Source organism: Macaca fascicularis, chromosome X (genome assembly GCF_037993035.2).
Source record: "Macaca fascicularis isolate 582-1 chromosome X, T2T-MFA8v1.1".
Taxonomy (NCBI): domain Eukaryota; kingdom Metazoa; phylum Chordata; class Mammalia; order Primates; family Cercopithecidae; genus Macaca; species Macaca fascicularis.
The window spans coordinates 79482653-79510652 of NC_088395.1; the positions used below are offsets into that span (position 1 = coordinate 79482653).

General features: G+C 42.1%; 1 protein-coding gene across 6 annotated transcripts in view; it reads right to left on the reverse strand.

Annotated features, from left to right (window-relative positions):
* Positions 1-18358, reverse strand: part of PHKA1 (phosphorylase kinase regulatory subunit alpha 1) — a 130559-nt gene extending 112201 nt beyond the window's left edge. For all 6 annotated transcript variants that reach the window (XM_045384155.2, XM_045384154.2, XM_045384153.2 and 3 more), the window contains exons 1-3: positions 17884-18358; positions 16385-16543; positions 8839-8886 (exon numbers count right to left, since the gene is read on the reverse strand). In XM_045384155.2, the coding sequence (XP_045240090.1) occupies positions 8839-8886; positions 16385-16543; positions 17884-17961 (285 nt within the window). In that variant the 5' untranslated portion in view covers positions 17962-18358. The remainder of the gene's footprint in view (positions 1-8838; positions 8887-16384; positions 16544-17883) is intronic.
* Positions 18359-28000: the final 9642 nt, after the last annotated feature.

Here is a 28000-nt window from a genome sequence, read left to right on the forward strand (position 1 = left end):
TCCCCCTGCTCACAGAAGACAGATGCATATTCTGATTGCCTCCTTTGGAAAGACTTAGCAGAAACTCAAGTGAATGCAACCATCTGTTTCTCACCAACCTGTGACCTGGAAGCCCCCGGTTGTGGGGTGTTGCTTTGAGTTGTCTCAGCCTTTCTGAACTAATGTACTAATTATTATTAGTGATTAATTAATGAACGAATATATTGATTGATGTCTCATGTCTCTCAAAAATGTATAAAACCAAGCTGTGCCCCAACTATCTTGGGCACAGGTACTCAGGACCTCCTGAGGCTGTGTCATGGGCACATCTTCAACCTTGGCAAAATAAACTTTCTAAATTAACTGAGACCTGTCTCAGATTTTCAGGGTTCACATTTTGGTAACCTCAAGGTGGGGTGGATTCTGAGTGGAGATGCCCCTGACCTTTGACAAATCTCCTGTCAGTGCTTGGTACCAGTATGAGCTAACTTTATGGCTCAAACCAACAGGACAATTTGCTGAGGCCTGAGAGCACCCCCTCCACAGAATCCCTGATCTCTCAAAATTTGGTCAAGATCTAAAGCTTATTTTGCTGTTACAACTCCTCTTTTTTTGGAGTTTTACTTGCTTCCAACACAAGGAAAGCAAGCTTTCCTGCCTGCATGTCTATGGAAGGCAGATAATTCCTTTATGGAGTTTGAGCTTGCTTCTAACAGGGAAGATGAGTTTTGTTTTTGTTTTCGTTTTTCCTGTTTCTAGGATGGTAGAGAGCAGTCTACAGCCTGAGACCCATCATTATGTAAGAAACTGGTTTCGGATTCTGTCTTGCAAATTCTTTTTAAATGACTGAAGTTAGTATTAACAACCAGCTGGTGTTAAATTCTGCTTACACTTAGAGCACTCAGAAATCGTATAATTTGTGTGATGATTGTTAGTTTAGCAGCATTTTGTCCTAGTTGAATACGGTAATAAGATTTTAAAAGATTTTTTTTCTTTTAAAGGAGCTCAATGGTTAAAAGTTGGCTTAATTAAAAGGTTAACATCCAAGATGTGTATGTGTATGTGCGCATGTGGGCATGTTTGTATTTAAAAGGCCTTCATGTTTTTGAGCTGTTTCTTTTTTCTCTCCTAAGACTTTGTCTTTTTTTTTGAGCAAAAGTTTTTTTTTTTCTTCTTAGTTGACTGAATTCCATTTTCACCTGATTTTTTGACTAAAATAGTTATTGCAACAGAGGCTACACTTGAGTTTTTAAGGAAGACACTCAGAAATGTCTTTGTTTAAAAAAATTTTTTAAGTGCACTGTAAAAGCATCTCCCTCTAGTTCTGCACCACCAGACCTTTCTCTCTGTACATTATGATGTAAATTTTGCTATTTGATTTCACCCGAACTATTTCCTTTAATGTGCAAATTTAAGGCTATTTAGCTGACAAATGTGTAGGGTGGTGAAACAGGTTATCAAGAATATGAAAGTATAAGAAAAAAGGGGGTCTTTATAAATCCATCGGCATACCTAATATGTCTTTAGATGTATGTATATGTTGTGTACACAGTGTTTCACTACTAAAAATATACGAGATCTAATTAATTGGCTTAAAGAAAAATAAAAGCACTTGGCCGGGCGCGGTGGCTCAAGCCTGTAATCCCAGTACTTTGGGAGGCCAAGATGGGTGGATCACGAGGTCAGGAGATCGAGACCATCCTGGCTAACACAGTGAAACCCTGTCTCTACTAAAAAATACAAAAACCTAGCTGGGCGAGGTGGCGGGCGTCTGTAGTCCCAGCTACTCGGGAGGCAGAGGCAGGAGAATGGCGTGAACCCGGGAGGCGGAGCTTGCAGTGAGCTGAGATCCAGCCACTGCACTCCAGTCTGGGCAACAAAGCGAGACTCTGTCTCAACAACAAAAAAAAAAAAAAAAAAAAAAAAAAAGAAAAATAAAAGCACTTAAATCAGATACTAAAAAAGAATAGTCAAATGCTTTTTCAAGTTTATGTAACTTAAGTAAAATTAAATAAGCTAGTTTTAAAATTATTTGGTAAGGTAATATTAGAAATGTCTTAAGATTTGCCAGTATACATTCTTTTGTTTTGCATTTATTAATCAAGCAATTTCATACTTATCCCTGCCAAATACTATAAGGTGTCAAAATTTGGCATAGGGGTTACAAACTATAAGCCCAGCCCAAAACAGAATGATTCTTTGCTTGTGTAATTTTTAATAAATAAGACATTGATATGGGCTTAATGAAAACAGCTTCATCTTGAATTTAGTAAGATTACCATAACTTCGAATCCTGTGGTTTTAGGCAGTATGCACAGACAATAAGGAGGTTTGTTTTGGGAAAGGACGGTTATTCTCTTTGTTTCAAAGCTAATCTATAAGCTAAATTCCTCCCAAAGTTAGTTTGGCCTATGACCAGGAGTGAACAAGGACAGCCTGGGGCTAAGAGCAAGATGGAGTCAGTTAGGTCAAATCTTTTTTCACTGTCTCAGTTATAACTTTCAATGGCAGTTTCATAACTTTAAATCATGACTATCACAATTTTCATAAATAATCAGAGTAAAACAATTACAATAATTAGGTAAATATAATAGGATAAGTACTTGCAGAAAAACTGGTCATAATTTAGGATATAAAGTTATATTAATAGATAATTATTTGGATATTTTCCAATAAATATATATTATAGGAAAACATTCTTGCTAAAAAATAAAAGGTGAACAAGTTTTGTCTAATTCAAAGCTTATTTAAAGGTTATGTATAAAACAAGGTAAATACAACCAGGAAACAAAAGGAGATGTAAAGAAAGTTATAAGAATAAAGAGGCTGGGTGCAGTGGCTCATACCTGTAATCCCAGCACTTTGGGAGGCCGAGGCAGGTGGATCAGGAGGTCAAGAGATCGAGACCATCCTGGTCAACATGGTGAAACCCTGTCTCTACTAAAAATACAAAAAAAATTAGCTGGGCGTGGTGACGTGTGCCTGTAGTCCCAGCTACTCCGGAGGCTAAGGCAGGAGAATTGCTTGAACCCGGGAGGTGGAGGTTGCAGTGAGCCGAGATCACGCCACTGCACTGCAGCCTGGCCACAGAGCGAGACTCCGTCTCAAAAAAAAAAAAAAAAAAAAAAAAAAAAAAAAAAAAGAGGGATGTTCAGGACAAACCAGAAAATCCAAATATTATTATTAAGTTTTGGTTTTGCTTAGGAAAAAACTGAGATTAAAAAAAAAATTTTTTTTTAACTAAGGTTATTATATCCATGTATCTTCCTGTATGTGCTTTTAAAGTCCTTGTGACATTGACTTAGAGGGCTTTAACTCCTGGGTCTAAAAAGGACATCAAGTCCTACTAAATCTTAAACACCGACAGCAATTAAAGCCTCATCTTCAGGCCCTGTGGAAGATGCCAATCAAAATAAACTGCATTCCTGAAATATAGGGCAAAAAACAATTAAAGCTATTTGATTCCTCAAGGGCCAGGAACTATCGTGGAAGAGGAGAGCGTATAAGTTTGTAAAGGCCAATTTTTAAAGATAAAATAAGTTCAGTTTCTCTATAAATGAATCATTAGTGTCGAAGGCACACAGATGCAAAACCAGTATATGGACCCCTGTGTCAGATTAACAAGTTTTTCTTAAAGCATTAACCAACTCCTCCAACTCCTTAATAAAGGTTATAAAAGGCTTATAGAAGTTACATTTTATAATCAAGGTTAAACTTTATAGATTATTTACAAAATTTTGAAAAACAAATGTAATTGGCTTCAAGCTGTTTTTATTAGGGCTTCTTGTTTAGAAAATTAAGTCTCTTCTCTCAAAGAATGAAGGTTTTCACTTTTTTTGAAGTCCTTGAATTAGCACTTTGGTTAAACAATGACCTGTAATACTATTTTGTAATATCAAGCATTTTAAACTTTTATATTTGACAAATTTTCCAAAATCAAATTATAAATTATGTCTTTTTCTAACCTAATTAATCCTTTAAGACATTAGGTTCCCTGAAGTCCAAAAATGTCATAATTTGGCTTATTTAGTATAAAAATTATATAGGAAGCATTGTTAAATATGAAATGTTCTTTGGTTTTCTTTGGACTGTATTTGTATAAATATGTTATTAGTATGTGTTCCAAAATTATAGGAAACTCCTGCAATTCTGATATAACTTAGCGTACATTATTGGTAATAATCCTAATTGTTATGTTAAAATTATTGTGTGCCACAGAGGTAACAAATTTCTTTGTCAATTGTGTCTTTTGATTATGGCTGCCTTAAAACTTTTTTTTCATTCATGGACAATTGTTGTCTTGTTTTAGTCCTTTTTAGAAGATGGTTTTATAATCAGCTATAAAATTCCAATAGGTGCTCTTAAATGCATGTTTCTGATAACTTTTGAAGACTGTGACATCAGAATAGAGGAGAAACTTCTAGGACTCATGGAGACCTAAAATGTTCACGAGTATCAAGCAGAACAAGAAATAACTGCATGGGGCCGGGCACGGTGGCTCAAGCCTGTAATCCCAGCACTTTGGGAGGCCGAGACGGGTGGATCACGAGGTCAAGAGATCGAGACCATCCTGGCTAACACGGTGAAACCCCGTCTCTACTAAAAAATACAAAAAAAAAAAAACTAGCCAGGCAAGGTGGCGGGCGCCTGTAGTCCCAACTGCTCGGGAGGCTGAGGCAGGAGAATGGCATAAACCCGGGAGGTGGAGCTTGCAGTGAGCTGAGATCCGGCCACTGCACTCTAGCCTGGGTGACAGAGCGAGACTCCGTCTCACAAAAAAAAAAAAAAAAAAAAAAAGAAATAACTGCATGGACCGAACTAATTTTTTTGACTTTTTGCTTAAAATGTTTGCTGATCTTTTGTTTTGTTTTTCTTTTCTTTCTTTTTTTTTTTTTTTGAGACGGAGTCTCGCTCTGTCACCCGGGCTGGAGTGCAGTGGCGCGATCTCAGCTCACTGAAAGCTCCGCCTCCCGGGTTTAGTGGCTTGATCTCAGCTCACTGCAAGCTCCGCCTCCCGGGTTTACGCCATTCTCCTGCCTCAGCCTCCCGAGTAGCTGGGACTACAGGCGCCCGCTACCTCGCCTGGCTAGTTGTTTTTTTGTATTTTTTAGTAGAGACAGGGTTTCACTGTGTTAGCAGGATGGTCTCGATCTCCTGACCTCGTGATCCGCCCGTCTCGGCCTCCCAAAGTGCTGGGATTACAGCCTTGAGCCACCGCGCCGGGCCTGTTTTGTTTTTCAGAGTCTTAAAACTTCTCTTTTGAGCTACTGACAGCTTTTAACAATGTAGTATACTCCCATAAGCAAGATTTGGAGCATACTTGTTTCTGTCTACCTGATTTTCTCCAGAATTTGGAAACTATTTGTGAGTATTCTTAACTTATGGCAATACAGTTATTTGCATAAGTGCAATAAGAATCTGTTTTCATTTGTAACAGGACACAGTTGGAGAAACTGGTAATTTTACCACGTCTTTGACTGGAATGGTGTACTTTCCTTTAAAGAATCAGACTTGACTTATGAAGGCAATAAAGCCCTTGGAAAAACTGGCCTCATATTTCATGTACACAGTCCACATATAGGGTTTCTGACCCTTGGTAATTAACGAATGTCACTTTCCGACAGGCACAGAAGCCTCAGGTTTATCTTGGAACCTCAAGAGGAGGAGAAATTCACCCAACTCATAGATATTTGATGACATAAATTCATGGCTGGGCTCGGCTTTCAAGAAGTGTTATCTGATGTCAGGGCGTGGTGGCTCATGCCTATAATCACAGCATTTTGGCAGGCTGAGGCGGGTGGATCATGAGGTCAGGAGTTCAAGACAAGCCTGGCCAACATGGTGAAATACCGTCTCTACTGAAAATACAAAAATTAGCCGGGCATGGTGGTGGGCACCTGTAATCCCAGGTCCTCGGGAGGCTTAGGCAGGAGAATCACTTGAACCCAGGAGGTGGAGGCTGCAGTGAGCTGAGATTGTGCCACTGCACTCCAGCCTGGGTGACACAGCAAGACTCCATCTCAAAAAAAAAAAAAAAAAAAAATCTTATCTGAGATTCCTCCTATGGAACAAAGTTCAATCAAAGCCCATTTAAAAGCCTAAGTAAAAAATAATTATTCTTGCTGCACTGTATACAAATAATTAGGCCAAGTATAATAAGCAAACCAGTCCTACCATGATTTGTCTTTAGCAAAAGGGAAACTGGAGAGAGAAAAAATTATATTTCAAAACGACAGTATACCCATTGTTAGATTCTAGTCTTGCCTAATTTTTGTTTCAATTTTTATTAGCTTCTACAGTTTGGATGGAATTCTAATTTTTTTGGCTATAAGCTTTCAAAATAATGTTTTCAATTTTTTTCCTTCTTTTTATTCCCCCATTTTTCCTAATTTGGAGTCACTGAAAACTCAGCTGTGCTTTCTTAAAACCCTGGGAACTGAAGCCGGACAACTCAAACTTCAGGAAAAAATAACAGTAATTGGCCAGCACAGTGGGTTACACCTGTAATCCCAACACTTTGGGAGGCCGAGGCTGGCAGATCTGTCTTAGATTTCCTGGGTTCACAACAAAAAGCTGAAACTAGAAGTCAGAAGGAAAATACTGTGCAAAGGACAACTGAAAGACTTAGTTCCTGAAATTTAAATTTGATAATTAATGCCTCTGATGTATGACAGTAACCGTTATACCTTAAATTTGGTTCCTGAAATTAGTGACCTCAAACATATTTGGTAAGGTAGAAAGTTCAAATATTGGCCAGGTAAGGTGGCTCATGCCTATAATCCTGGCATTTTAGGAGGCCGAGGTGGGAGGATCACTGGAGCCCAGGAGTTTGAGACCAGCCTGGGCAACATAGTGAGATTCCGTCCCTACAAAAAAAAATTAAAAAATTCACAAGGCATGGTGGTGCACACCTGTAGTCCCAGTGATGTGGGAGGCTGAGGTGGGGGGATCACTTGAGCCCAGAGGCCAAGGCTGCAGTGAGTGAATTATGATCATACCACTGCACTCCAGCCTGAGCGACAAAGTGAGGCCCCTATCTAAAAAGAAAAAAACAGAAGTGCAAATATCTAAATACAAAATAAAGTAGCAAAGATTTTCTATCTATCATGTATTTCTATGTACTACTTTCTATCTACTACATATTTCCTTCTACTATAGATATAGACTCCTGTGCCTGTAGGCAGTCACTTTATCAATCTGGGCCTCAATTTCTTCTTCTAATAAAACATAATCTTGATCTCCAGAAAAGACAGATCAGATTCGATGTGGGCAAAATACTTTAAGATCTCCTAGGATAAAACAATTTTTAAAGTAAAAACACTTTTGTATGCAAAAATATCACAAACAAGCCTCAAAAATAAATGATAGACTGCTAAAAAATTCACAATGCATATGACAAAGGACTAATGTCTATAATGTACAAGAACTTTTCAACAGGCAAGAAAGAGAACCTAGAAGATAGGCAAAGGACTTAGCAGACAATTCATCCATGAGGAAATGCAAATTTTCAATCTACACATAAAAGGATGCTCAGCTTCACTGGAGGTAAGGAAAATGCAAATTACTGCAATGAGATACAAATTCAAGGTTTCTTATCTCCAATCTTAAAATCTACAACACTTTGAAAAGGTTTTTTCCCCTAAGTTTTGCATTAAAATTCATTTGTTGGCAACACCAGATTCAAATTAAGTCTTTATTTATTCCACTTAGTATGAAATTGCATGCTTCCCTTCAGAGATATTAAAGTTTCTGATTATAGTGCTGTCCTAGACCCGCAGAAGGCATAAGGTAATATATGGTGTATATATACCATACACCATATAATTAAAGGTTGCCAGGAGTATGCACTGTACTGCCTTTTTAAAATCTGAAAAACTTAAATTCTAAAGTTGATGGCCCCAAGGGTTTCAAATGAGGGTGTGTGTGTGTGTGTGTGTGTGTGTGTGTGTGTGTTTTGTTTACTTATTTTTGAAACTGGGTTTCACTCTGCCACCCAGGCTGGAGTGCAGTGGCACCATCTTGGCTCACCGCAGCCTTGACCTCCCAGGCTCAAGTGATCCTCCCACTTCATCCCCAAGTAGCTGGACTACAGGAGCACACAACCATGTGCGCTAATTTTTTTTTTTTTTTTTGAGACGGAGTCTCGCTCTGTCACCCAGGCTGGAGTGCAGTGGCCGGATCTCAGCTCACTGCAAGCTCCGCCTCCTGGGTTTATGCCATTCTCCTGCCTCAGCCTCCAGAGTAGCTGGGACTACAGGCGCCCGTCACCTCGCCCGGCTAGTTTTTTGTATTTTTTAGTAGAGATGGGGTTTCACTGTGTTAGCCAGGATGGTCTCGATCTCCTGACCTCGTGATCCGTCTGTCTCGGCCTCCCAAAGTGCTGGGATTACAGGCTTGAGCCACCATGCCCAGCCCTAATTTTTATATTTTTTGTAGAGACAACGTTTCACCATGTTGCCCAGGCTGATCTTGAACTTCTGGACTCAAGCAATCCATCTGCTTTGGCCTCCCAGAATGCTGGGATTACAGGCATGAGCCACCAGTGCCTGGCCAAATGAGGGTTTTTAGACCTGTATCATCTTTCTACCCTACATATACAATTGAATGTACAGTAATGATAAAACACATCGAAAATCATTTGTAGAGGGTGAAAAAAGACTAGAAAGAAACATTCCAGTGATAATTACATTGTGAGATTATGGGTGACATTCTCCCTCTCCAAATTTTCCAAATTTTCTAAAATTAGTGTATATTATTTGTGAAACTGAAAGAAAATATAAGCTATAAACATTCCCTAAGGGGTAGAGATACTATTACAATGTGCTTTTATTGGAGAGGAGGGTGTTACCAATAACATACCTGTCTGATCATACAGTGCAGTAGTCCTCTCATCAGCTTCACTACACTCTGCAGAAATAAATGGAAACAAGACAGTTATAAACATCCCTAGATACAGGGACACTTACTCAGCAACTGCAGTTGGTACATGACCTTTTGAGAACAAGTAACCCTATCCTGTGTTCCTATTTACATGACATTTATAGGTACACAGAAGAGCAGATTACAGCTAAAAGTGGAATCAAAAGCTAAGCTTTATGATTCCTTCAAGTCAAAAAAATCATCCAAGCTCCAACTGGTTTATGTAAAAATAAGCCAACCATCCTATTAGAGGACATTCCACCTAGAGAAAGGGGCAAAACAGCTCAAAAATCCTAAGGCTCTGAGGATATTCTAAAATACATCCTATGGCCTAGAAAGACTTCACTACAACATTGCTTTTATTTTTTCTAAACTAGCCAAGACTTATCTTCCAGAGTCCACAGAAATATTTATCTGGACATGTCCCCTAAAGAATAAAGTGAATTTCAATTAAGAATAAGTATGAAGGGGATCTGTTCATTTGACTCAACCCTTTTTCCTTGAAATAAAGTCACAAATTCTTAAGTTTCAAGTCATCACTATTTCTCTTACTAGGGCTTGACAATTTAAAGTAGTTTGTTTTCCAATCATAACATCTCAAAATTCTGATCACCAACTATATACTACATGACACTAAGGGCCCATCAATCGTGGCATGGGTAGGCAATGTGTTTTGGAAGAACATAGCACCAAACAGCTTCTCTATTTCTCCAAAAAGCTTTCTGTTTCACAGTCCAAAAGAAATCCAACCAGGTTACTCCAGGGTATGCTGGCTCAGAGGCAACTTCAGGACAACTCTGAAAACTCATCTACTTGGAAGCCACATGATTCTGTTATTTCTTCAAAACGTATTCAAATGGGACTACAAGCAATAGTCATGATAAGGATAAGTACTGATTAAATTCCAACTCTTTATGAAGCCTTTTATTGAGGGAAAAATAAAAATAAAAATGGTTTCTGTAGGAGAGTCTCCTCTCTTAAGTCATTTCTGTCTATAAACGGTCCTCTCCCCTTACAGATCAAAAGAAATTTTAAAAAGAGAGAAAGAATAGGCAGTGCATGATCTTGTCACATTTTAAAGACTGAAACATAGGCCGGGCGCGGTGGCTCAAGCCTGTAATCCCCGCACTTTGGGAGGCCGAGACGGGCGGATCACGAGGTCAGGAGATCGAGATCATCCTGGCTGACACGGTGAAACCCCGTCTCTACTAAAAATACAAAAAATGAGCCGGGCGAGGTGGCGGCGCCTGTAGTCCCAGCTACTGGGGAGGTTGAGGCAGGAGAACGGCATGAACCCGGGAGGCGGAGCTTGCAGTGAGCCGAGATCTGGCCACTGCACTCCAGCCTGGGCGACAGAGCGAGACTCCGTCTCAAAAAAAAAAAAAAAAAAAAAAAGACTGAAACATTTATTATAAAGCAAGGAAACTTATTGTAACCCCTACAAGAAGACATCTATATGACTTTGATGTTAATGAAAGAGTCCATCTCTTTAATATACCCTGTTATGGAAAGTATTTAACACAACCTCCTCTGTGGGGAAACTTTATTCAATTCTGATACATGTCACCACATACTCAAAGGTTCCTACCATATTCTGTCTTTTCTAACAGTAGATGAATTAGAATGGGAAGCAGAGGGAGGGGCTTGAACAGTCTTGTCTTTAAATCAATGGCCCAAAGGAACTCATTTTTAAAAAACCTATTGACGGCCTCTAGTTGACCAATATAGAACTCAGCATTTATATTATTCTGTAAGAATCCTGGGCTCATGTCATTGGCTTCTTCACTATTTTACTGCCTTAGTCACTTTTTCTCTTGCAAACCCATCAACTCCCTTTACCACCCAGCCCCACTACTCCCATCTAAATTTTCTTCAAACAGCAAACCTGGGGAATCAAGGATTCAGTGGAGGAACTCAATTAGTGGCCATTATCAGCCATTTTTATCCTCAAGTTCTAACTTCCAAGGCAAGATAAAATTAGTAGGAAGCATGGGGAGGTAGGAATGATGGGAGATATCTGTACTTTGTGTTCTCCAAACTAACTGTTTTCTGATCCAGGTGTGCTAGATGTTATTAATTATACATGTACATTCATACACCAGGGCTTCTACCCATACCAAGTGACTCTCCCTCTTGCCTATTCTTTTGGAGGACATAAATTTATATATATCTGTGAACTGACTTTATAAGAATATATAACTACACAACCATATCTGTGTACCTCTTTCTCTCTACCCCCAGGTATATGTGCAATCAGATATTTATTGAACCTCTATCAGGTTTTGTAGAACATAAAGACAAGGGAGATGGGACAGATATGTTTTAAAAACTAACTACAGCATAGTCCACCCAGCATTTCCTAATTATCCTTTAAAACACAACTCCTCTCTGAAGTCTTCCTTGCCTTTTCCCAGAGAAGTTTAGACATTTCCACCTCTGTGTGTTCCCATAGAGCTTAGTAGTTATCTCAAATATATAAATCAGTACCTATAGTACCTATCTTAATGTACTGTAACTACTTGCTTATATATCTGTCTCCCCCATCAGATAATGAACTCCCTGAGAAAAAGGGGCAGAGGCCAGGTTCAGAAAACCTTTAAGTCAATGGATGAAGGAAGTTGAATTAAAAAACAAACACATGTCTGCAAGTAACTCTCGAATGGCTTATCAAATAAACGTGTGTGTGTGTGTGTGTGTGTGTAGGGGTGGGTATGCAAATATGACAAAGTGTTAACAACTAGCGAATTTATATAGAGTATATGCAAATGTTTATTTTACCATTCTTGCAACTTTCCTTTAAGTTTGAAATTTTCCATAATAAAAAGTTGAGGGTTACATATAAACATTTTGTCCCATTTTCTTTTTAACATCTATTATAGGGCCTGGCACGTGATGATTACACAGTCTTTTAAATTTAAGAAAATGAAGATATATGTTGAATGGCACAGATGACAAGTGATCTAGAAGTTCCAAGAAAGGACTCCTGAGAAAGTGACCACTGTACAAGTGAGTGGTCTGTGAGGAAGGACAGGGACCACAGAAAAAGTGGGATTGGTGCTAGGCTTTCAAAGGATATTAGTTTAGATTGAAAGGGAACAGGCATGTAGAAGAAGCAGCCCATAAAAATGTTTGCAGGTGGCTATGTCTATAGGCTCCCACGGAGGCAAACATTCAAACAATACTGATTCTGAAGACATAGGACCCAGGTTGCATTCATGGTACCATCAAATTCCAGCTTCATCTCTGGGCCTCAATCCCTTCACTTGGAAATTGGGGATAATGATACTTGATTCACAGGGTATTGTGAGAATAAAATACTGGTAATTATGGGGAAGTATATTGTACAATGGAAAGTATTTATACAAATGTTAGGTATTTTTATTAAGGGATTATTAGAGGAGTAATAAAGACATCAGCCTGGCTGGAACTGGGTGTATAATGGAGGGCACCAGTGTGATATAATATTGAAAAAAGTAAGCTAGGACCAACCCATAGAGGGCCTTGCCTATCAATCCAAAATGTTTGGACTTTACTTGTGGAGAAATGAGGGCCACAGAAAGATTGTCGAGGATGGAAATGACATAATTTAAGTGTGGTTTTCACAGAAGGGTTAGGGGATAAGGGCTTAGACTAAGGTTGAGGCAGAAGGGAAGAGAAAAGAGGGGATAGATTCAAGAGAAATTATATGAATCAACAGATTTTGGTGTGCATGTATCAAAAGGTAAGAGGGAGAAGTCAAAAATCATTCTAAGGTTAAGTAGCACACTTCAAGCACTGTTTTATAGAGTGCTAGTCCAAGAGATTTTGGAAAGGCTATAAAATTCACTACCATCTTAGACAAAAAATGCACATTAGTACATCAAAGGCTCTGAGAAATTACAGAGTAAAGACACCTGCTGTTTAACATAGTCCCAAACTTAGTTGGCCTAGTATTCCACAGAAAATACTATGGGAAATACTCCAAGTAATATTGCCTGGGTGGTTGGTAGAATGGAGACAGTAATAACAGAAAAAGAGACTGTTGATGAGTTGCCATTGTTTTGTAGTTTGTTTTTAGTTGGAAAGGTGAGGTTTCAGACACATTTTGAGTTTGAGGAGCCACAGTATATGCAGATGCAACTGATGAGGTGACAAATGAAAACCTAGGTTTAAATTGAAGTGAGGTCAGAGATGAAGACTTGAAAGTCATGCTCATAAAGGTAATAGTTAAAGTCATGGGAAAAGATGAACCACTACACAAAAAGAACACACCTTAGCACACAGAACTGGAGTGAGGCCCAGAGATGAAGCTGAGATTTGATGGTACCATGAATGCAAAGAGATATCCCTATTTGTCTGCCTATATTTCTATGGGTATGAGACCGTATCTATATGCCTGAGAGAAAGACATTTGTTAAAACATTCATGTGCATAATTCTACTCTCAATCTAGGATGCAGCAGTTGCCTAAACCCTTGTCCTTTTTTCATCCAGAATTCTCTTCAATTCTCTGATATTATTTCTCAGAAAGAAACCAAGGTAAGAATTGGAAGGAAGGGTAGAAATTAACAATCAATGTTTTGGGAAAAATTCACACAGTAATAGAAAGTTGCAATAGGTGGGAATTTAATCTATGAATTTATTGGATGTAATCTATGTTCATATTTTGGCCATAACTAGTCATTATTTAACACTGGCTATACATTAGAATCACCCAGGTAGTTTTTAAAAAAATATTGATGCTACTGAGCTCCACTTCCAGAGATTCATATTTAAATTTTCTAAGCTGTGGTGTAGTAAGGGTGTTTCTTAAAAGATTCCCAGGCGGGTGTGCTGGCTTGCACCTGTAATCCCAGCACTTTAGGAGGCCGAAGTGGGTGGGTCATTTGAGATCAGGAGTTTAAGACCAACCTGGCCAACATGGTGAAGCCCCATCTCTACTAAAAATACAAAAAGATTAGTCGGGTGTGGTGACGCGCACCTGTGATCCCAGCTACTGTGGAGCTGAGGCAGGAAAATCGCTTGAACCTGGGAGGCAGAGATTGCAGTGAGCTGAGATCGCACCATGGCACCCCAACCTGGGCAATAGAGCAAGACTTAGTCTAAAAAAAAAAAGCTTCCCAAAGCTTCCCATGTGATTCCAAAGTACAGTCAGAGTTTGGAACCACTCATCTAGATCAAGGATAAATCTAGCCCATTGCTATTTTTATAAATTAAGTTTTATTTAAACATAACTACACTCATTCTTTATATACAGGGGACCCCTGAACAACACAAGTTTGAACTGTGCAGGTCCACTTATATGTGGCTTTTTTCCAACCGAACACAGATCAAAAATACAGTATTCAGGAATGAGAAACCTATGTATATGGAAGGCTGACTTTTCTTATAGATGGGTTCCACAGGGCTGACTGCAGAATTTGAGTATGCAGAGATTTGGTTATAAGCAGCCTGTCCTGGAATCCATCCCACATATATACTGAGGGATGACTGCATTGTCTCTGGCTGCATTTGCACCACAATCACAGAGCTGAGTAGTTGGATAGAGACCACATGTGACCTACAACCCTAATGATAAAAATAGTTACTATCTGGCCTTTTACAGAGATGATTTTCTGGTTCCTGATTAACACTGAATCAGGTTTGAGAAAAAAAATTGAGACCTAATAATAAAAACCTGTTGCAATTCATAATGAAAGTTCATAGAAATTTAAAAATTCCCACAAAATCTTTTCTTTTTGAAAGATGTTTCCCATTGCTATAATGTTTTGAAACATTCCTAATTACTATTAAGGTGGTATGAAAGGTATTTTTTGGCTATGTTGAAAATTATTTAATGGAACATTAAAATTTTAGAATGGGTAATTCAATGTTTCCCTACTATTTCCCCCTTCCTCTGTTAAATTCTTTATAACTGGGCCAAATAAGAAAAAGTGTTAACATTACAGGGAGATAACAGATTTCTTCTAATAGAATTGAAAAAATTGGTCAAATTGTACCAGATACGAAATTCCAATTCTATTGATATTAATTTCTAGTAAAAAATAGCAACAAAACACTGAGCTCAAACTAGAAAACATTGAGTAGCATGTAGGATTTGGGGAAGGGGAGTAGGCAGGATTACAGGTGAATTTTTTTAAACACTCCTCTATATTTTCCAAATTTCTACAATGGTATTATTTTTATAAAAGTCATAAAAGGCTGGGCACGGTGGCTCATGCCTGTAATCCTAGCACTTTGGGAGGCCGAGGCGGGTGGATCGCAAGGTCAGGAGATTGAGACCATCTTGGCTAACATGGTGAAACCCCGTCTCTACTAAAAATACAAAAAATTAGCCAGGCATGATGGCACGTGCCTGTAGTCCTAGCTACTCGGGAGGCTGAGGCAGGAGAATCGCTTGAACCTGGGAGGCAGAGGTTGCAGTGAGCCAAGATCGCACCACTGCACTCCAGCCTGGGGACAGAGTGAGACTCCGTTTCAACAACAACAAAAAAACTCATAAAAATAATGATCTGTACTACCTGGTCTAGAGCAAAAACTTGAACAACTTTTTTTTTGGTGGACCTATGTATCTCTCAACAATGGCTTGCATGAAGAATAAACGCCTGCTGTTGCTAAGGACAACACAGTGCAACCCCATATTACACTGATACTTGTAAAAAAACAAATATCAATATTCTGATTTATAGATGAAGATTGGAGCTCAGCTTGCCTAAGTGTTAGAGAGACCACTGGAGAAAATGGCTGGTATAGAGATAATTTTTCCCACTAATGGAAATGAATGCACATCCGTCTTATAACTGACAACAGAGTACTTCAACTCCTGCGGTAGCCCAGAATATTGTTTTCTTAATATTATTTTCTTGGTTGTTGAAGAGGATGCAGCTCCCTTTGTGTCTCAACAGTTCTATAAAGGATGCTTGTTTACTGAGGGGAAGTGCCTTAAAAGTTGGCTTAAAAGCATCTGCTGACTTTGACCTCATTTTGCCCAGGAGTTGAGGGAGGGAGGAAGCAACAGGCTCTGAAACAGTGGCCACAGCTATAAAAATCAACAAATAAAGTCTTTACTGTGTCTAGTCCAGAAGGCTTGCTGATTTATGTCATTTACCCTCATACAAATACCACAATTTTTAAAAATGAAGTAAAATAGTAGATACCTGCCCCCAAACGTTTTTCTCAATGAGAATACAGTGGAGACTACAAGATACATTTACTTAGAGAGTTATGCATTTTAGGAAAGATCCCAGGATAGGATTTTCCACTGTAACAGAACAGACTGTTCCCTCTCCCTCAAATCAGCAAGTTTCAAGTTTCCACTGCAAGAATACCACTTCAGTGCAATACAGGAAAGCTTTTTGGAATATAATTTCAGAAAGATGATGAAAGAGGGAAAGGCAAAATACAGTTATCTTAGCTTTTGGTGGGTTTCACTTCCTTCAGTCTCCACTCTGCCCCCAAACCCCAATCACACACAGCTCCAGATCTCTTTGTATTTTTATTTTGAGTACCTGCTCCAATTCATAGGCCTTTGCCTTATCCTCATCCCGGTCTGCATTCTTCCGATAGGCCAGGCCCAAACCCCACACAGCCAAGATGCTGTACACGTTATCTCGGACCCATGCATCTTTCTGATCATAGCTGGCTGGGAGCAAGCCAGTCACTGGATTCTGCAAGGTCAAGAAAAAGAGGGCAGGAAGGTAACCATACAGTGTTAACATTAGGAAACAGAATCTTCCAAATGGGTTTTTTAGGGACTTTGGTCTTTCTTCTACTTCTCCACTCGAGTTTTATAACCTCCTCTTCTTCTGACCTATTGCAGGCAAATGCTATCTTCCCACCCTCCCAAGTTTTACTGAGCTATATTTGACACATCAAAAATTGTGTATATTTAGGGAGTACAACATGATGATTTATGTATTCATTGAGAAATGATAACCACAATGACATTTATTAACACATCTATCATCTCACAGTTACCTTTTTTTTTTGGTGTGGTGAGAATACTTAAGATCTACTCTCTTAGCAAATTTCAAGTATACAATACAGTATGATTAACTACAGTCACCATGCTGCTGTACATTAGATCCCCAGAACTTACTCATCTTATAACTGAAACTTTGTGCCCTTTGCAAATGCTATCTTGCATAAGGGGTAAGCAGTGGCTGAAGCCTTTCAAGTCTGAAATGTGGGTATTATTAAAGGCACAATTAAAGGTATTAAGTGCATTTATAATGGGTATTATTAAAAGAAAGTTTTAACTTTCTAGTTAGAAAGAATGAACTAGTGAACTAGCAATGAAAAACCAGCAGAAAGGAGCAGGAAAAAATATGTAACAGCCTATACAAAGTGCCTCTGACCTTCACAATAGTCTAGTCTTAAAATGGAAATGTTCCCTTCCCTCTTTTATTTGGGGAAAGGGGAAGGAGATGACACGCAAACCTGGGTGCGTGTGTTTGTATGTCAATAAACAAGTGACAACGCTTCTTGCAACTCTGCTCCTGGAACCCTGCTATGGCCTGGGGGGAGCTGGAGAAGGGTGCGAAGCCGTGACTGGAGGCTCCTGGCTAAAGGTGCCTGACCGACTCTGTTCCTGGTCCAACATCTACCTTTCCTTCAGGGTCCTTTACCACCTCCCCAGCTAGGGGGCGGGAGAACCTGCTACAGACACAGACACACACACACACACACACGGAGGGGGCGGGAGAACCTGCTACAGATACAGATACAGATACACACACACTCACGTGGAGTTCATGCAAGCTCTCTGTCTCTCTCTCTCTCTCTCTCTCTCTCACACACACACACACACACACAGATACAGATACACACACACTCACGTGGAGTTCATGCAAGCTCTGTCTCTCTCTCTCTCTCTCACACACACACACACACACACACACACACACACACACACACACACACACACGGAGTTCATCCAAGGTCTCCGTCCAAGCTATGACACGCTACATTCTCGCTCGGTGATTACGAGCGACACCCCTGCACTTACCTGATGGCACAGGATGGTCTGTTGCACCAGCCGAGCGTAGCCGTCCAGCCGGACCCCGGAGTTACTTCGGCTCCTCATGGCGAGACGTTACTAATCGTCCTCTGAGAAACAGCCCGGGTGCCACCGGAGCCTTCGGTCCCTAAGGAACAAGTATCCAACGCTGCTCCACCCTCGTGGTGGGAGGCCTGAACGCCAGGCGCCGCAGAGTCCTCCCACCGCTCAGGCCTGGCGCTGCGGGTTCCGCGTAGCTCTCCGGACTCCAGCGGCCTCCGGGGCCCGCCACGCGCCAGCACTAGCACCGGCCTCCCACGGTCTAGAGCCCCACCGCAGCGCCCCAGTAGCCACTCCTGCCCCCTTAGTCCCGTCCAGCCTCCGCGCGTGGCTCCTGCATCCTCCGCTCAACCCCGGGAGACCTCCGCGGCCCACAGCCTCCGGCCCGGCCGCCGCCAACAGGTCAGCGACCGCTGCGCCGCCTGCACCTTGCGGGAGACGCGAGCGGTAGGCGGGGCGGGCGCGGCGGGTTCTGGCAGCTGCGCGCTGCGACCCGGGGGCTCGCCCGCCCCGGGGCCGAGAATGTGTCATCGTAGGCAATGTGCTTTCCGAGGTTTATTTTCGAAACACCTCAGATGACTATTTCAGTTTTCCACACTTGCTGTGCACACCGGATGTTGAGGAGGCTCTTCTTTCTTCTACAGGACTAGTTTTATACAGGAACCTAAAGCAAACTTCAAAACTGAAAGACACGCTTGTGTTCCAGGTCTAAAGACTTGGATTTCTGGGTCTTTATTGTATTTTAGATTTTGACTTTAAAAGCTCAGATTACACGCCTCACTTCCAGCCAGACCTATCAAACAGGAACTCCCTGGGGTACTTTACTCCTTAGTAACTGGCGAGTCTGCGGGCTTGGGAGGGAGGAGGCAATGGTGCGCTCTGAGGAAGCCAGTGCCCCAGGCGGGGAACAGCTGGGAGCTGGCGGGCCCGGAAGGCGGCGTTGGCAGGACTCGAGCTGAAAGAGATCCTATAACTGCTTTGGATGGCTCCCTCGTGCGCACGTAGGTCACAAGGCTGAGGCAATAAAGATTCAGCTGAAAATAAAGTGGAGAAGGAAGGCTGCATAAGAAGCTTGGAGGCCGCGCGCGGTGGCTCACTCCTGTAATCCTAGCACTTTGGGAGGCCGAGGCGGGTGGATCACCTGAGGTCAGGAGTTCGAGACCAGCCTGGCCACCATGGCGAAACCCCATCTGTACTAGAAGTACAAAAGTAGTCCGGCATGGTAGCGCGCGCCTGTAATCCCAGCTACTCGGGAGGCTGAGGCGGGAGAATCGCTTGAACCCAGGAGGCAGAGGTTGCAGTGAGCCGAGATCATGCCACTGCACACTAGCCCGGGCGACCGAGTAAGACTCCGTCTCAAAAAAATAAATAAAAATAAAATAATAAAAGCAGCTTGCAATGGCCTGGTGCGGTGGCTCACTCCTGTAATCTCAGCACTTTGGGAGCCTGAGGCGGGCGGATCACTTGAGGTCAGGAGTTCGAGACCAGCCTGGCCCACATGGAGAACCTCCCCCCACCCGATACAAATACAAAAATTAGCTGGGCGTGGTGGCGTGCTCCTGTAGTCCCAGCTACTCGGGAGACTGAGGTAGGATAATTGCTTGAACCTGGGAGGTGAGGTTGCAGTGAGCCGAGATTGTGCCACTGCACTCCAGCCCGGGAGACAAGAGTGAAACTCCGTTTCAAAAAAAGGCAGCAGCTTGCAGATAACGCTGCTTACTGGCTTCGTGGAATCAGTCTGCAACCACTGGGGCGGCCCGGCCGGGACCCCAGAGCCTTTGCTCCGTTCATCTCCGGCCCCTCCCTCTACCCCCACCTCTTGCTCTCTGCTTATTCAAACCTTGCAAACCTTTCAAGTTTCTGCTTAAGTACCACCTATTCCCTGAATCGCGGGATAAGAGAATTAGACCGATTGACCTCAAGTTCTAAGCCTTCCTTAGCCACCTCATCCAGGCCACGGTGACTTTGCATTTTCGTTTATCTTTTTATTTCTCTCCTCATAAGCTCCCTCAATTCCTCCCCAAAACCTCCGCCCAATTTAGCATAGAGGCAGGCACCTAAGAGGTGACTAGTAATTTGGTAATGATCATGAGGAAGGAGGGAATGCTTAAGAACTCAAATCTGGGACTTTCAGGTTCAACAACCAGTCAGTGATACAGTTAGATATCGTGACACACTTAGAATTCTCAAGCATATGCTTTCCATTGCAGCCATTCGCCACGCAAATGCAATAACTGGAAAATAACAAGCCACTTCAAAATCTAGGTGCACAGTGGAAGAAAAAGTCTTTCCACGGAAAGCAAGTGCATCTTGGACTTGCCTCTTTTTTTATTTTTATTTTTTTGAGACGGAGTCTCACTCTGTCAGGCAGGCTGGAGTGCAGTGACGCGATCTCCACTCACTGCAACCTCCGCCTCCCGGGTTCAAGCGATTCTCTCCTGCCTCAGCCTCCCGAATAGCTGGGATTACAGGCGCCTGCCTCCACGCCCGCTAATTTTTGTATTTTTAGTACAGACGGGGTTTCACCATGTTGACCAGACTGGTCTCGAACTTGGACTAGCATCTGGATCATCCCTGCTCTGCCCCTAACTCGCTGACATCTTCCCCTCAGCTGTAGCCTCAGAAGTCGTTTCTCTACCCTTGTGGCCCCTTCGAGCTAGAGCCTCTCTTTTTCTTCGCTTCACCATCATTTAAACATGTTTACGAAACATTAAATATTTATATTTATGTTAAATCTTAAATATATTTATATTAAATATTAAAGTAATACACACTAAATAAAACATGGAAAGTATAGAAAAGTAAAACAAAGAAAATATTTAAATCACCCATAATTCCTTCACACAAACACCTGTTAATATTTTAATTTATTTTTCCAGCTCTTTTGTTTCTTCTGCATAGACCTTCCCCGCTCCCCTTCAAGCTGTTTGGAAGTTTGAGTAGATTAGGTATGGCAAAGGTAGGGTGTCACTACAAAAGACTACTGGCTGGCTAACAAGAGGTCTTGCTGGATGGCATTGCCTTGGTGCTTTTTCAACCTCGGTCCAGGCTGGACTTTCAGTCTTGCAGTCTTAGAAACTGGATCTGTTCAGTGTCCCAGAACTAGTGGAGTCAGGAGGCTGACTCGTGCTGATTACCTCACGGTACCTGACGTATGAAAACCAAGATGCTAGTTGATAATGAGAACTAGAACTATGACACCGTTTATATTGGCCTGACCACCACATTTCCTCCCTTTAATAATGAGCAGCCTCACCAAATACCAGGTGCTGTTTGCTTTGTACGCTAACTGTATGAAGTAGGCACTATTGCTAATCCCGTTGGAAAGATGGAGAAACTGACAAGTCTGCTGTGTCCATGTTGGCCTCACTGATTCTCCTTTTCTACACTTCCATGGCTTACTGACACATTCTTTCCTTACACATGTCAAAATTATCAAATGACTTATAGCCAAGACTTGCCAGTGGAAGGCATTACGTTTCGTGAAGGTGATTTTTCTCTGATTCATTATACATTCACTTTATAGTGTGACTCTCAAATAAAATTGTATTTCCAAGTTCCTGAGACAATTTTATTGTTGCTCCCTTATATTACTGAAATTTTTTCATCATACCAATTTTTTAAAATTCAAAAAGTTTAAAACTTCACATTATAAGCATTTTACATTTTACATTAATGTCTCTACTAATCTTCCTTCTAGTAGATGTTCTACAGTTTGCTTATTCTCATCATAATAAAAAATAATTCCTTTATTATTTAATTTCTTGAAAAAAAATAGTCCATACACTATTTCCTTTTCATTATTTCCCATTCACTCTCTTTAAGAATTATTTTTTAAAAATTATACAGGTAACATATGAATGCACTCTCAATGAAAAATTTTGAAATGTTGAAGATTAGACTAAAGTTCCCTATGTCTATCACCCTCTGTCACAGTCCCCTTTATCTCCGTTCCCAAAGGTAACCACCATTATTAGGTTGGTTTGTATCCTTCCAGATTTCTATGGATTTACATATATATGTAGAACTGTATATAAAATATGTAGTGTTGTTTTCTGTGTATTCATGTAATATGAACTGTATTATACTGTACCTACATTTTGCATATTGCTTTATTCACTCAAAATTCTACCATGAAGATCTAGTCCTGTTATTACATAGATAGTTACCTCATACACCATGATTTATATAGGCATTCCTTTATTGGTAAGCATTTAGTTTGTTTCTCCATTAGAACTCTTGAAAACAGTACTTCAGTAAACATACATATATGTCTTCTTGTGAATGCATAGAGGTGTTTGGAAATGTGCATTTTAAATTTTGATATAAATATAGGGCATCTTTTAATTTTTATTTTCTTGAATACTAATGTCATTGATCATCTTCTAATGTTTGTTTTAGTTTAATTTATGTTTATTTATTTAGTTCGTTTTATTTCTTCTTCCAGTTAAAACCTGTTACCAGAAAGGGGTCTCAATGCAGACTCCAGGAGGGAGTTCTCAGATCTCGTGCAGGAATTCAAGGTGAGTCACAGAGCACAGTGAAGGAAGCAAGTTTACTAGAAACTACTCTGTTACAGAGTAGGGTGTCCTCAGAAAGCAGGCAGATGAACGCACTGTCTTTGTTTTAGGTTTTTCTTATGTAGCGGTCTTGTCCACGTAAAGACTAAACCAATCTGTGTCTATGTGAGGGTGAGCAGACAGCATGACAAAATTTATTCTTCTGTTGATTTAAAGAAAACTATCCTTGACATTTAGTGTGTGAAGACGTCAATGCATAACTATAATTATCTTGAAAATGTGTATTGTTATGGGTATTGGTGAAGGGATGGCCTGCCCCTCCACACCTGTGGGCATTTCTCGTCAGGTGGGACTAGAGACTGAGAAAAGAAAGAGACACAGAGACAAAGTATAGAGAAAGAAAAGTGGGCCCAGGGGACCGGGGCTCAGTATAAGGAGGACCCTCTCCGGCACTGATCTGGTGAGTTCCCTCAGTATTTATTGATTATTATCTCTACCATCTCAGAGAGGGGGATGCCGCAAGACAATAGGGTAATAGTGGGGAGAGGGTCAGCAGGAAAACATGTGAACAAAGATCTCTGTGTCATAAATAAGTTTAAGGAAAGGTGCTGTGCCTTGATGTGCACCTATACAAACATCTCAGTGCAATAAAGAGCAGTATTGCCCCTAGAATGTCTCATCTCCAGCCCTAAGGCAGTTTTCTCCTATCTCAGTAAATAGAACATACAATCGGGTTTTACACAGAGACATTCCATTGCCCAGGGACAAGCAGGAGACAGATGCCTTCCTCTTATTTCATCTGCAAAGAGGCCTTCCTCTTTCACTAATCCTCCTCAGCACAGACCCTTTATGGGTGTCAGGCTGGGGAACTGTCAGGTCTTTCCCTTCCCAGGAAGCCATATCTCAGGCTATCACAAGGGGAGAAACCTTGGTCAATACCTGGCTTTCCTAGGCAGAGGTCTCTGCAGCCTTCCGCAGTATATTGTGTTCCTGGGTACTTGAGATTAGAGAATGGAGATGACTTTTAACAAGCATACTGCCTCCAAGCACTTTTTTAACAAAGCACATCCTGCATAGCCCTAAATCCATTAAACCTTGAGTCAACACAGCACACGTCTCTGCCAGCACAGGGTTGGGGCTAGGGTTACAGATTAACAGCATCTCAAGGCAGAAGAATTTCTGAGTACAGAATAAAATGGAGTCTCTTATGTCTACTTCTTTCTACATAGACACAATAACAGTCTGATCTCTCTTTCTTTTCCCCACATATTGGGACATCGAGACTTTCCACTGTTATAGGAGTGTCCCCTTGTAAGTGTCTTTGTTGGAACCGAACTGTCGATTCCCTCCTGGGCAGGGGTCGCCGCGAAGGATCACCGACACGAGATTCACAGCAGAGAGTTATTTATTACTAGCGCGCTAGGGTCCCAAGCTCTAAGTTGGCCCTGGGACCCCGACTGCTTGTTACAGGCTGTTTATATAGGCAAACACAAGTTCAAACACAGCTTATGGCGCGAAATTCAAACAAAGCTTAAGGCGCAAAATGATTGGGTCTAGCTATGGCCTGAGCAAGGTGTCTTATGCTAATTGGTTAGAGCAGGACCTTATGAGGTTTTTTTCCTGGAGTTTTTGATTCCGGGAACTTCGAGGCAGGGTGGGACCCCCGGAATTGGCAGGGTGGGACCCCATGAGGTTGTTTCCCGGAATTGGCAGGGTGGGTCCTTATCGAGGCAGGGTGGGACCCTATCCAGAGCCACCTGGTGTTAATTTTTTTCTATATGAGGCCTAGTTTCTAAGTTTTATGAGGCCTAGTTTCATTCCCTCCTCTTTTTGTGTCAGAGGCTCAATCTTGAGCCTCTTCTTCAGTCCTGAGGGTCTGGTATTGTTGGGTTAGAACCATAGCATGTACTATGTTTAATCTATTTTTAATAAGGGTGAGTAAGTGGTTGAGTATGCATGGCCCGAAAGTCAGGATGAGCGTGAGCAGGATGAGGGGTCCTAAGATGGTGGAGATTAGGGTGCTAAGCCAAGGGGATTGGTTGTACCAATTTTCAAACCAATTTTGCTGAGATTCTCTCTCTTTTTTTCTCTTGTCTAATCTTTCTCTTAGTTTTGCCATAGAATCTTTAACTACTCCTGAATGATCTGCATAAAAACAACATTGCTCTTTCAGGGCTGCACAGAGCCCGCCCTCTTTCAGAAAGACAATTTCTAGTCCTCGTCGGTTTTGTAATACAACTTCAGACAGAGAAGTCAAGGACTCTTCAAGTTTTGTGATGGATTGTTCTATGGCTCTAAGGTCTTCATCTATGGCTACTCTAAGTTGTTGCAGATGATGGTTACCATGCACTAGGGCTGCTGTCCCGGTCCCAACTCCAGCCGCTACCCCAATTCCTAACATGACGGCGAGGGTGAGGGAGATAGGTTCTCTCTTTGGTCTAGTATGAGTTTTTTGCTCATACCGGAGATCAAAGGAGTCTCCAGAGTGATAGTATACTCGGGGAACAACTTGTACCAACACGCAATAGTGGGTGCCACTGCTAAAAACGGCTGTGGATACACAGGGGGTGAGCCCAGTGTTGCAAGCCCACCAGTCCGTCTCGGAGGGGACCAAATAGTGATTGGAGCTGGGTACTGTCAAGGTTACATTACAAAGATGCTGATGACTAGGGGGCACTTGGCCTATGCAGGTTCCCGACCCAGAAACTTCAGCCAGGGTTAGTTTTCTTTGTTGTTCCCATGCGCATCCAGTAGGATTGGCGGAGTTAGTGAAATTATTAGTGGAGGCAATGCCTTCATAGTAAGGGGGGCCTGTTGCCAGACATAGCCAGCAAGAGGAGGTAAATTCTGGCTTTGTCTGGTTTAAAGCGAAATAGGAGCCCTTTATGAGATTTAGGAGCCTGTCACCTATTCCCAGGTCAAGGGGCCCGCGGGTGACGTTTTGGGCTGAGGGTGTATATTTAGAGGAGGTGGAGATTAGAGGCGGGGAAGTGCTTTTAGGAGCTCTTGGTTGGGGCTCTCTTGGTGCAGGAACCAGGGGCTTCCTTGTTTCTGATAAAACTTGGTTTGGTCCTACTGCGACAGGGGCTGTGATAGGGTTGACTATTAATTTGATTTGGATAGGGATTCCATACAGTGGCTTTTGGTATAAATATAGGCCCCATATTAACCCGGATATCCAACGGTTATCAGATTTTGCTGCATCTTCAAACTTGATGCGGACCAGATTGCAAGTTTTTGAATATCGGGTTCTGGTGCAGCGCTGGACAAAGGACATGGTTATGTACCAGGGTTTCGTGGCCCATTTCCATTCTCCATCATTAGTAGTTATACAGGACCAACTAGCGCAAAACAGGGCATCTATTTCTCCACAAGTTTTTCTCATTTCTCCTGTCCTGAATCCGGGACAGGCATAGAACCCATTCCGGCTTACGGACACCCTTCTAGCCTGTTTTCTCCATTCTCCCCCTTCCATGTCATCTATCTTTGCTATTTTGTCTAGGTTGAAATAGAGGTCAGGGAACCAAGTCCCCATAGGAGCAATTTTTGAGGTTTTATCTAAGACCTCATGAGTACTAAAATCAATTACCTGCCAGGTCAGGTTATATGGCCGGTGGGGGTTATTACTGTCAGCGATGCAGGGAAGGAGGGCTAGTAATAAGCAAGGGGCTAGATACGAGAGAGTCTTATCTTGAGCGGGTCCTCGGAGCGTCGGAGTCTCCATGTCTTAGGTGGAGTTGGTCCGGGCGTCTCTGGAGCAGCCTTGGCGTGGGATGCGTGGATCCAAGTGGAGATTCCGTCAACCTTTATGGCTGTGGGCGTGGTCAGGAGAACAATGTAGGGTCCTTTCCACCGAGGCTCTAGTCCTTGAGTGCGATGCTGTCTAACGTAGACAGAGTCTCCCACCTGGAAGGGGTGACTGGTCTGTGGATGTCCTGGTTGGTACAGTTCTGCCAAGGGGGCCCAGATTTGGGCCTGTACTGCTTGGAGTCCTTTTAGCCGGGCCTGTAGGTCAGTCTTAGGATCGGAGGGGGAGAAGGAATTAAGCAAGGTTGACAAAGGGGGAGGTCCTCCGTAGAGGATTTCATATGGAGTGAGCCCAAAACGGTTAGGCGTATTTCGGGCCCTTAACAGAGCTAAGGATAGGAGGCGTCTCCAATCTTTTAAACCAGTCTCTAAGGTCAATTTAGTAAGGGTCTCTTTTATTGTTCTATTCATTCTTTCTACCTGTCCTGAGCTCTGGGGTCTATAGGCACAATGTAATTTCCAATTAATCCCCAATATTCTGGCGAGCCCCTGACTTACCTGAGAAACGAAGGCCGGCCCGTTATCTGACCCAATTACCTTGGGAAGTCCGAATCTAGGAAAGATTTCTTCCAAAATTTTCTTGGCTACTATGTGTGCTGTTTCTTGCCAGGTGGGGTAGGCTTCTACCCATCCTGAAAAGGTATCTACAAACACCAGTAAGTACTTATATCCAGCAAAGTGAGGTTTTACTTCAGTGAAGTCTATTTCCCAATAGACTCCTGGGCGGTTACCACGAGTTCGTTTCCCTTCTGGCACTCTGGTAGCCCCAGCGTTTACCTGCTGACAGACCTTACAGGCAGATGTCACTTGTTCTACGAGGGTACTTGCCTTTGGGATTAGAAAGTCAGTTTTTTCTGGCCGGGCGCGGTGGCTCAAGCCTGTAATCCCAGCACTTTGGGAGGCCGAGACGGGCGGATCACGAGGTCAGGAGATCGAGACCATCCTGGCTAACACGGTGAAACCCCGTCTCTACTAAATATACAAGAAAATTAGCCGGGCGAGGTGGCGGGCACCTGTAGTCCCAGCTACTCGGGAGGCTGAGGCAGGAGAATGGCGTGAACCCGGGAGGCAGAGCTTGCAGTGAGCCGAGATCGCGCCACTGCACTCCAGCCTGGGGCACAGAGCAAGACTCCGTCTCAAAAAAAAAAAAAAAAAAAAGAAAGTCAGTTTTTTCAATCAGTAATTTTAGCTTTCGATTACTCAAGTGTGTCCAGGCATGCATTTGCTGGATCATTGCCAGGGCCTCCTTTTGGGGAAGGACTATTTTTCCTCCTTTTCCCCAGTTTTTAGTGTCTTTGTTTTCTATAGCCCCTATGGCTTTTGCTTCTTCCTGGTCTTCTGGGGTATAAGTATGTTCAATAGTTATGTGGCTGGTTTCGTCAGGTTCTGTGGCTAGGGTCAGTACTTCTGCCATGGCGGCTTGCCTGGCTACTTGGTCAGCCTGTCTGTTTCCTACTGCGACTGGATCCTGTCCTTTCTGATGCCCGGGGCAGTGAATTATAGCCACTTCTTGAGGAAGAAAAAGGGCTTTTAATAAGGCAATTATTTCAACTTTGTTCTTGATTTCCTTTCCTTCTGAGGTTAGGAGACCTCTTCTTTCATAGATACTTCCATGAGTATGAGCCGTTGCAAAGGCATACCGGCTATCAGTATAAATGTTAGCTTTCTTTCCCTTGGACAGCTCTAGGGCCTTGGTTAGTGCTATTAACTCAGCTTTCTGTGCAGACGTGCCAGGAGGT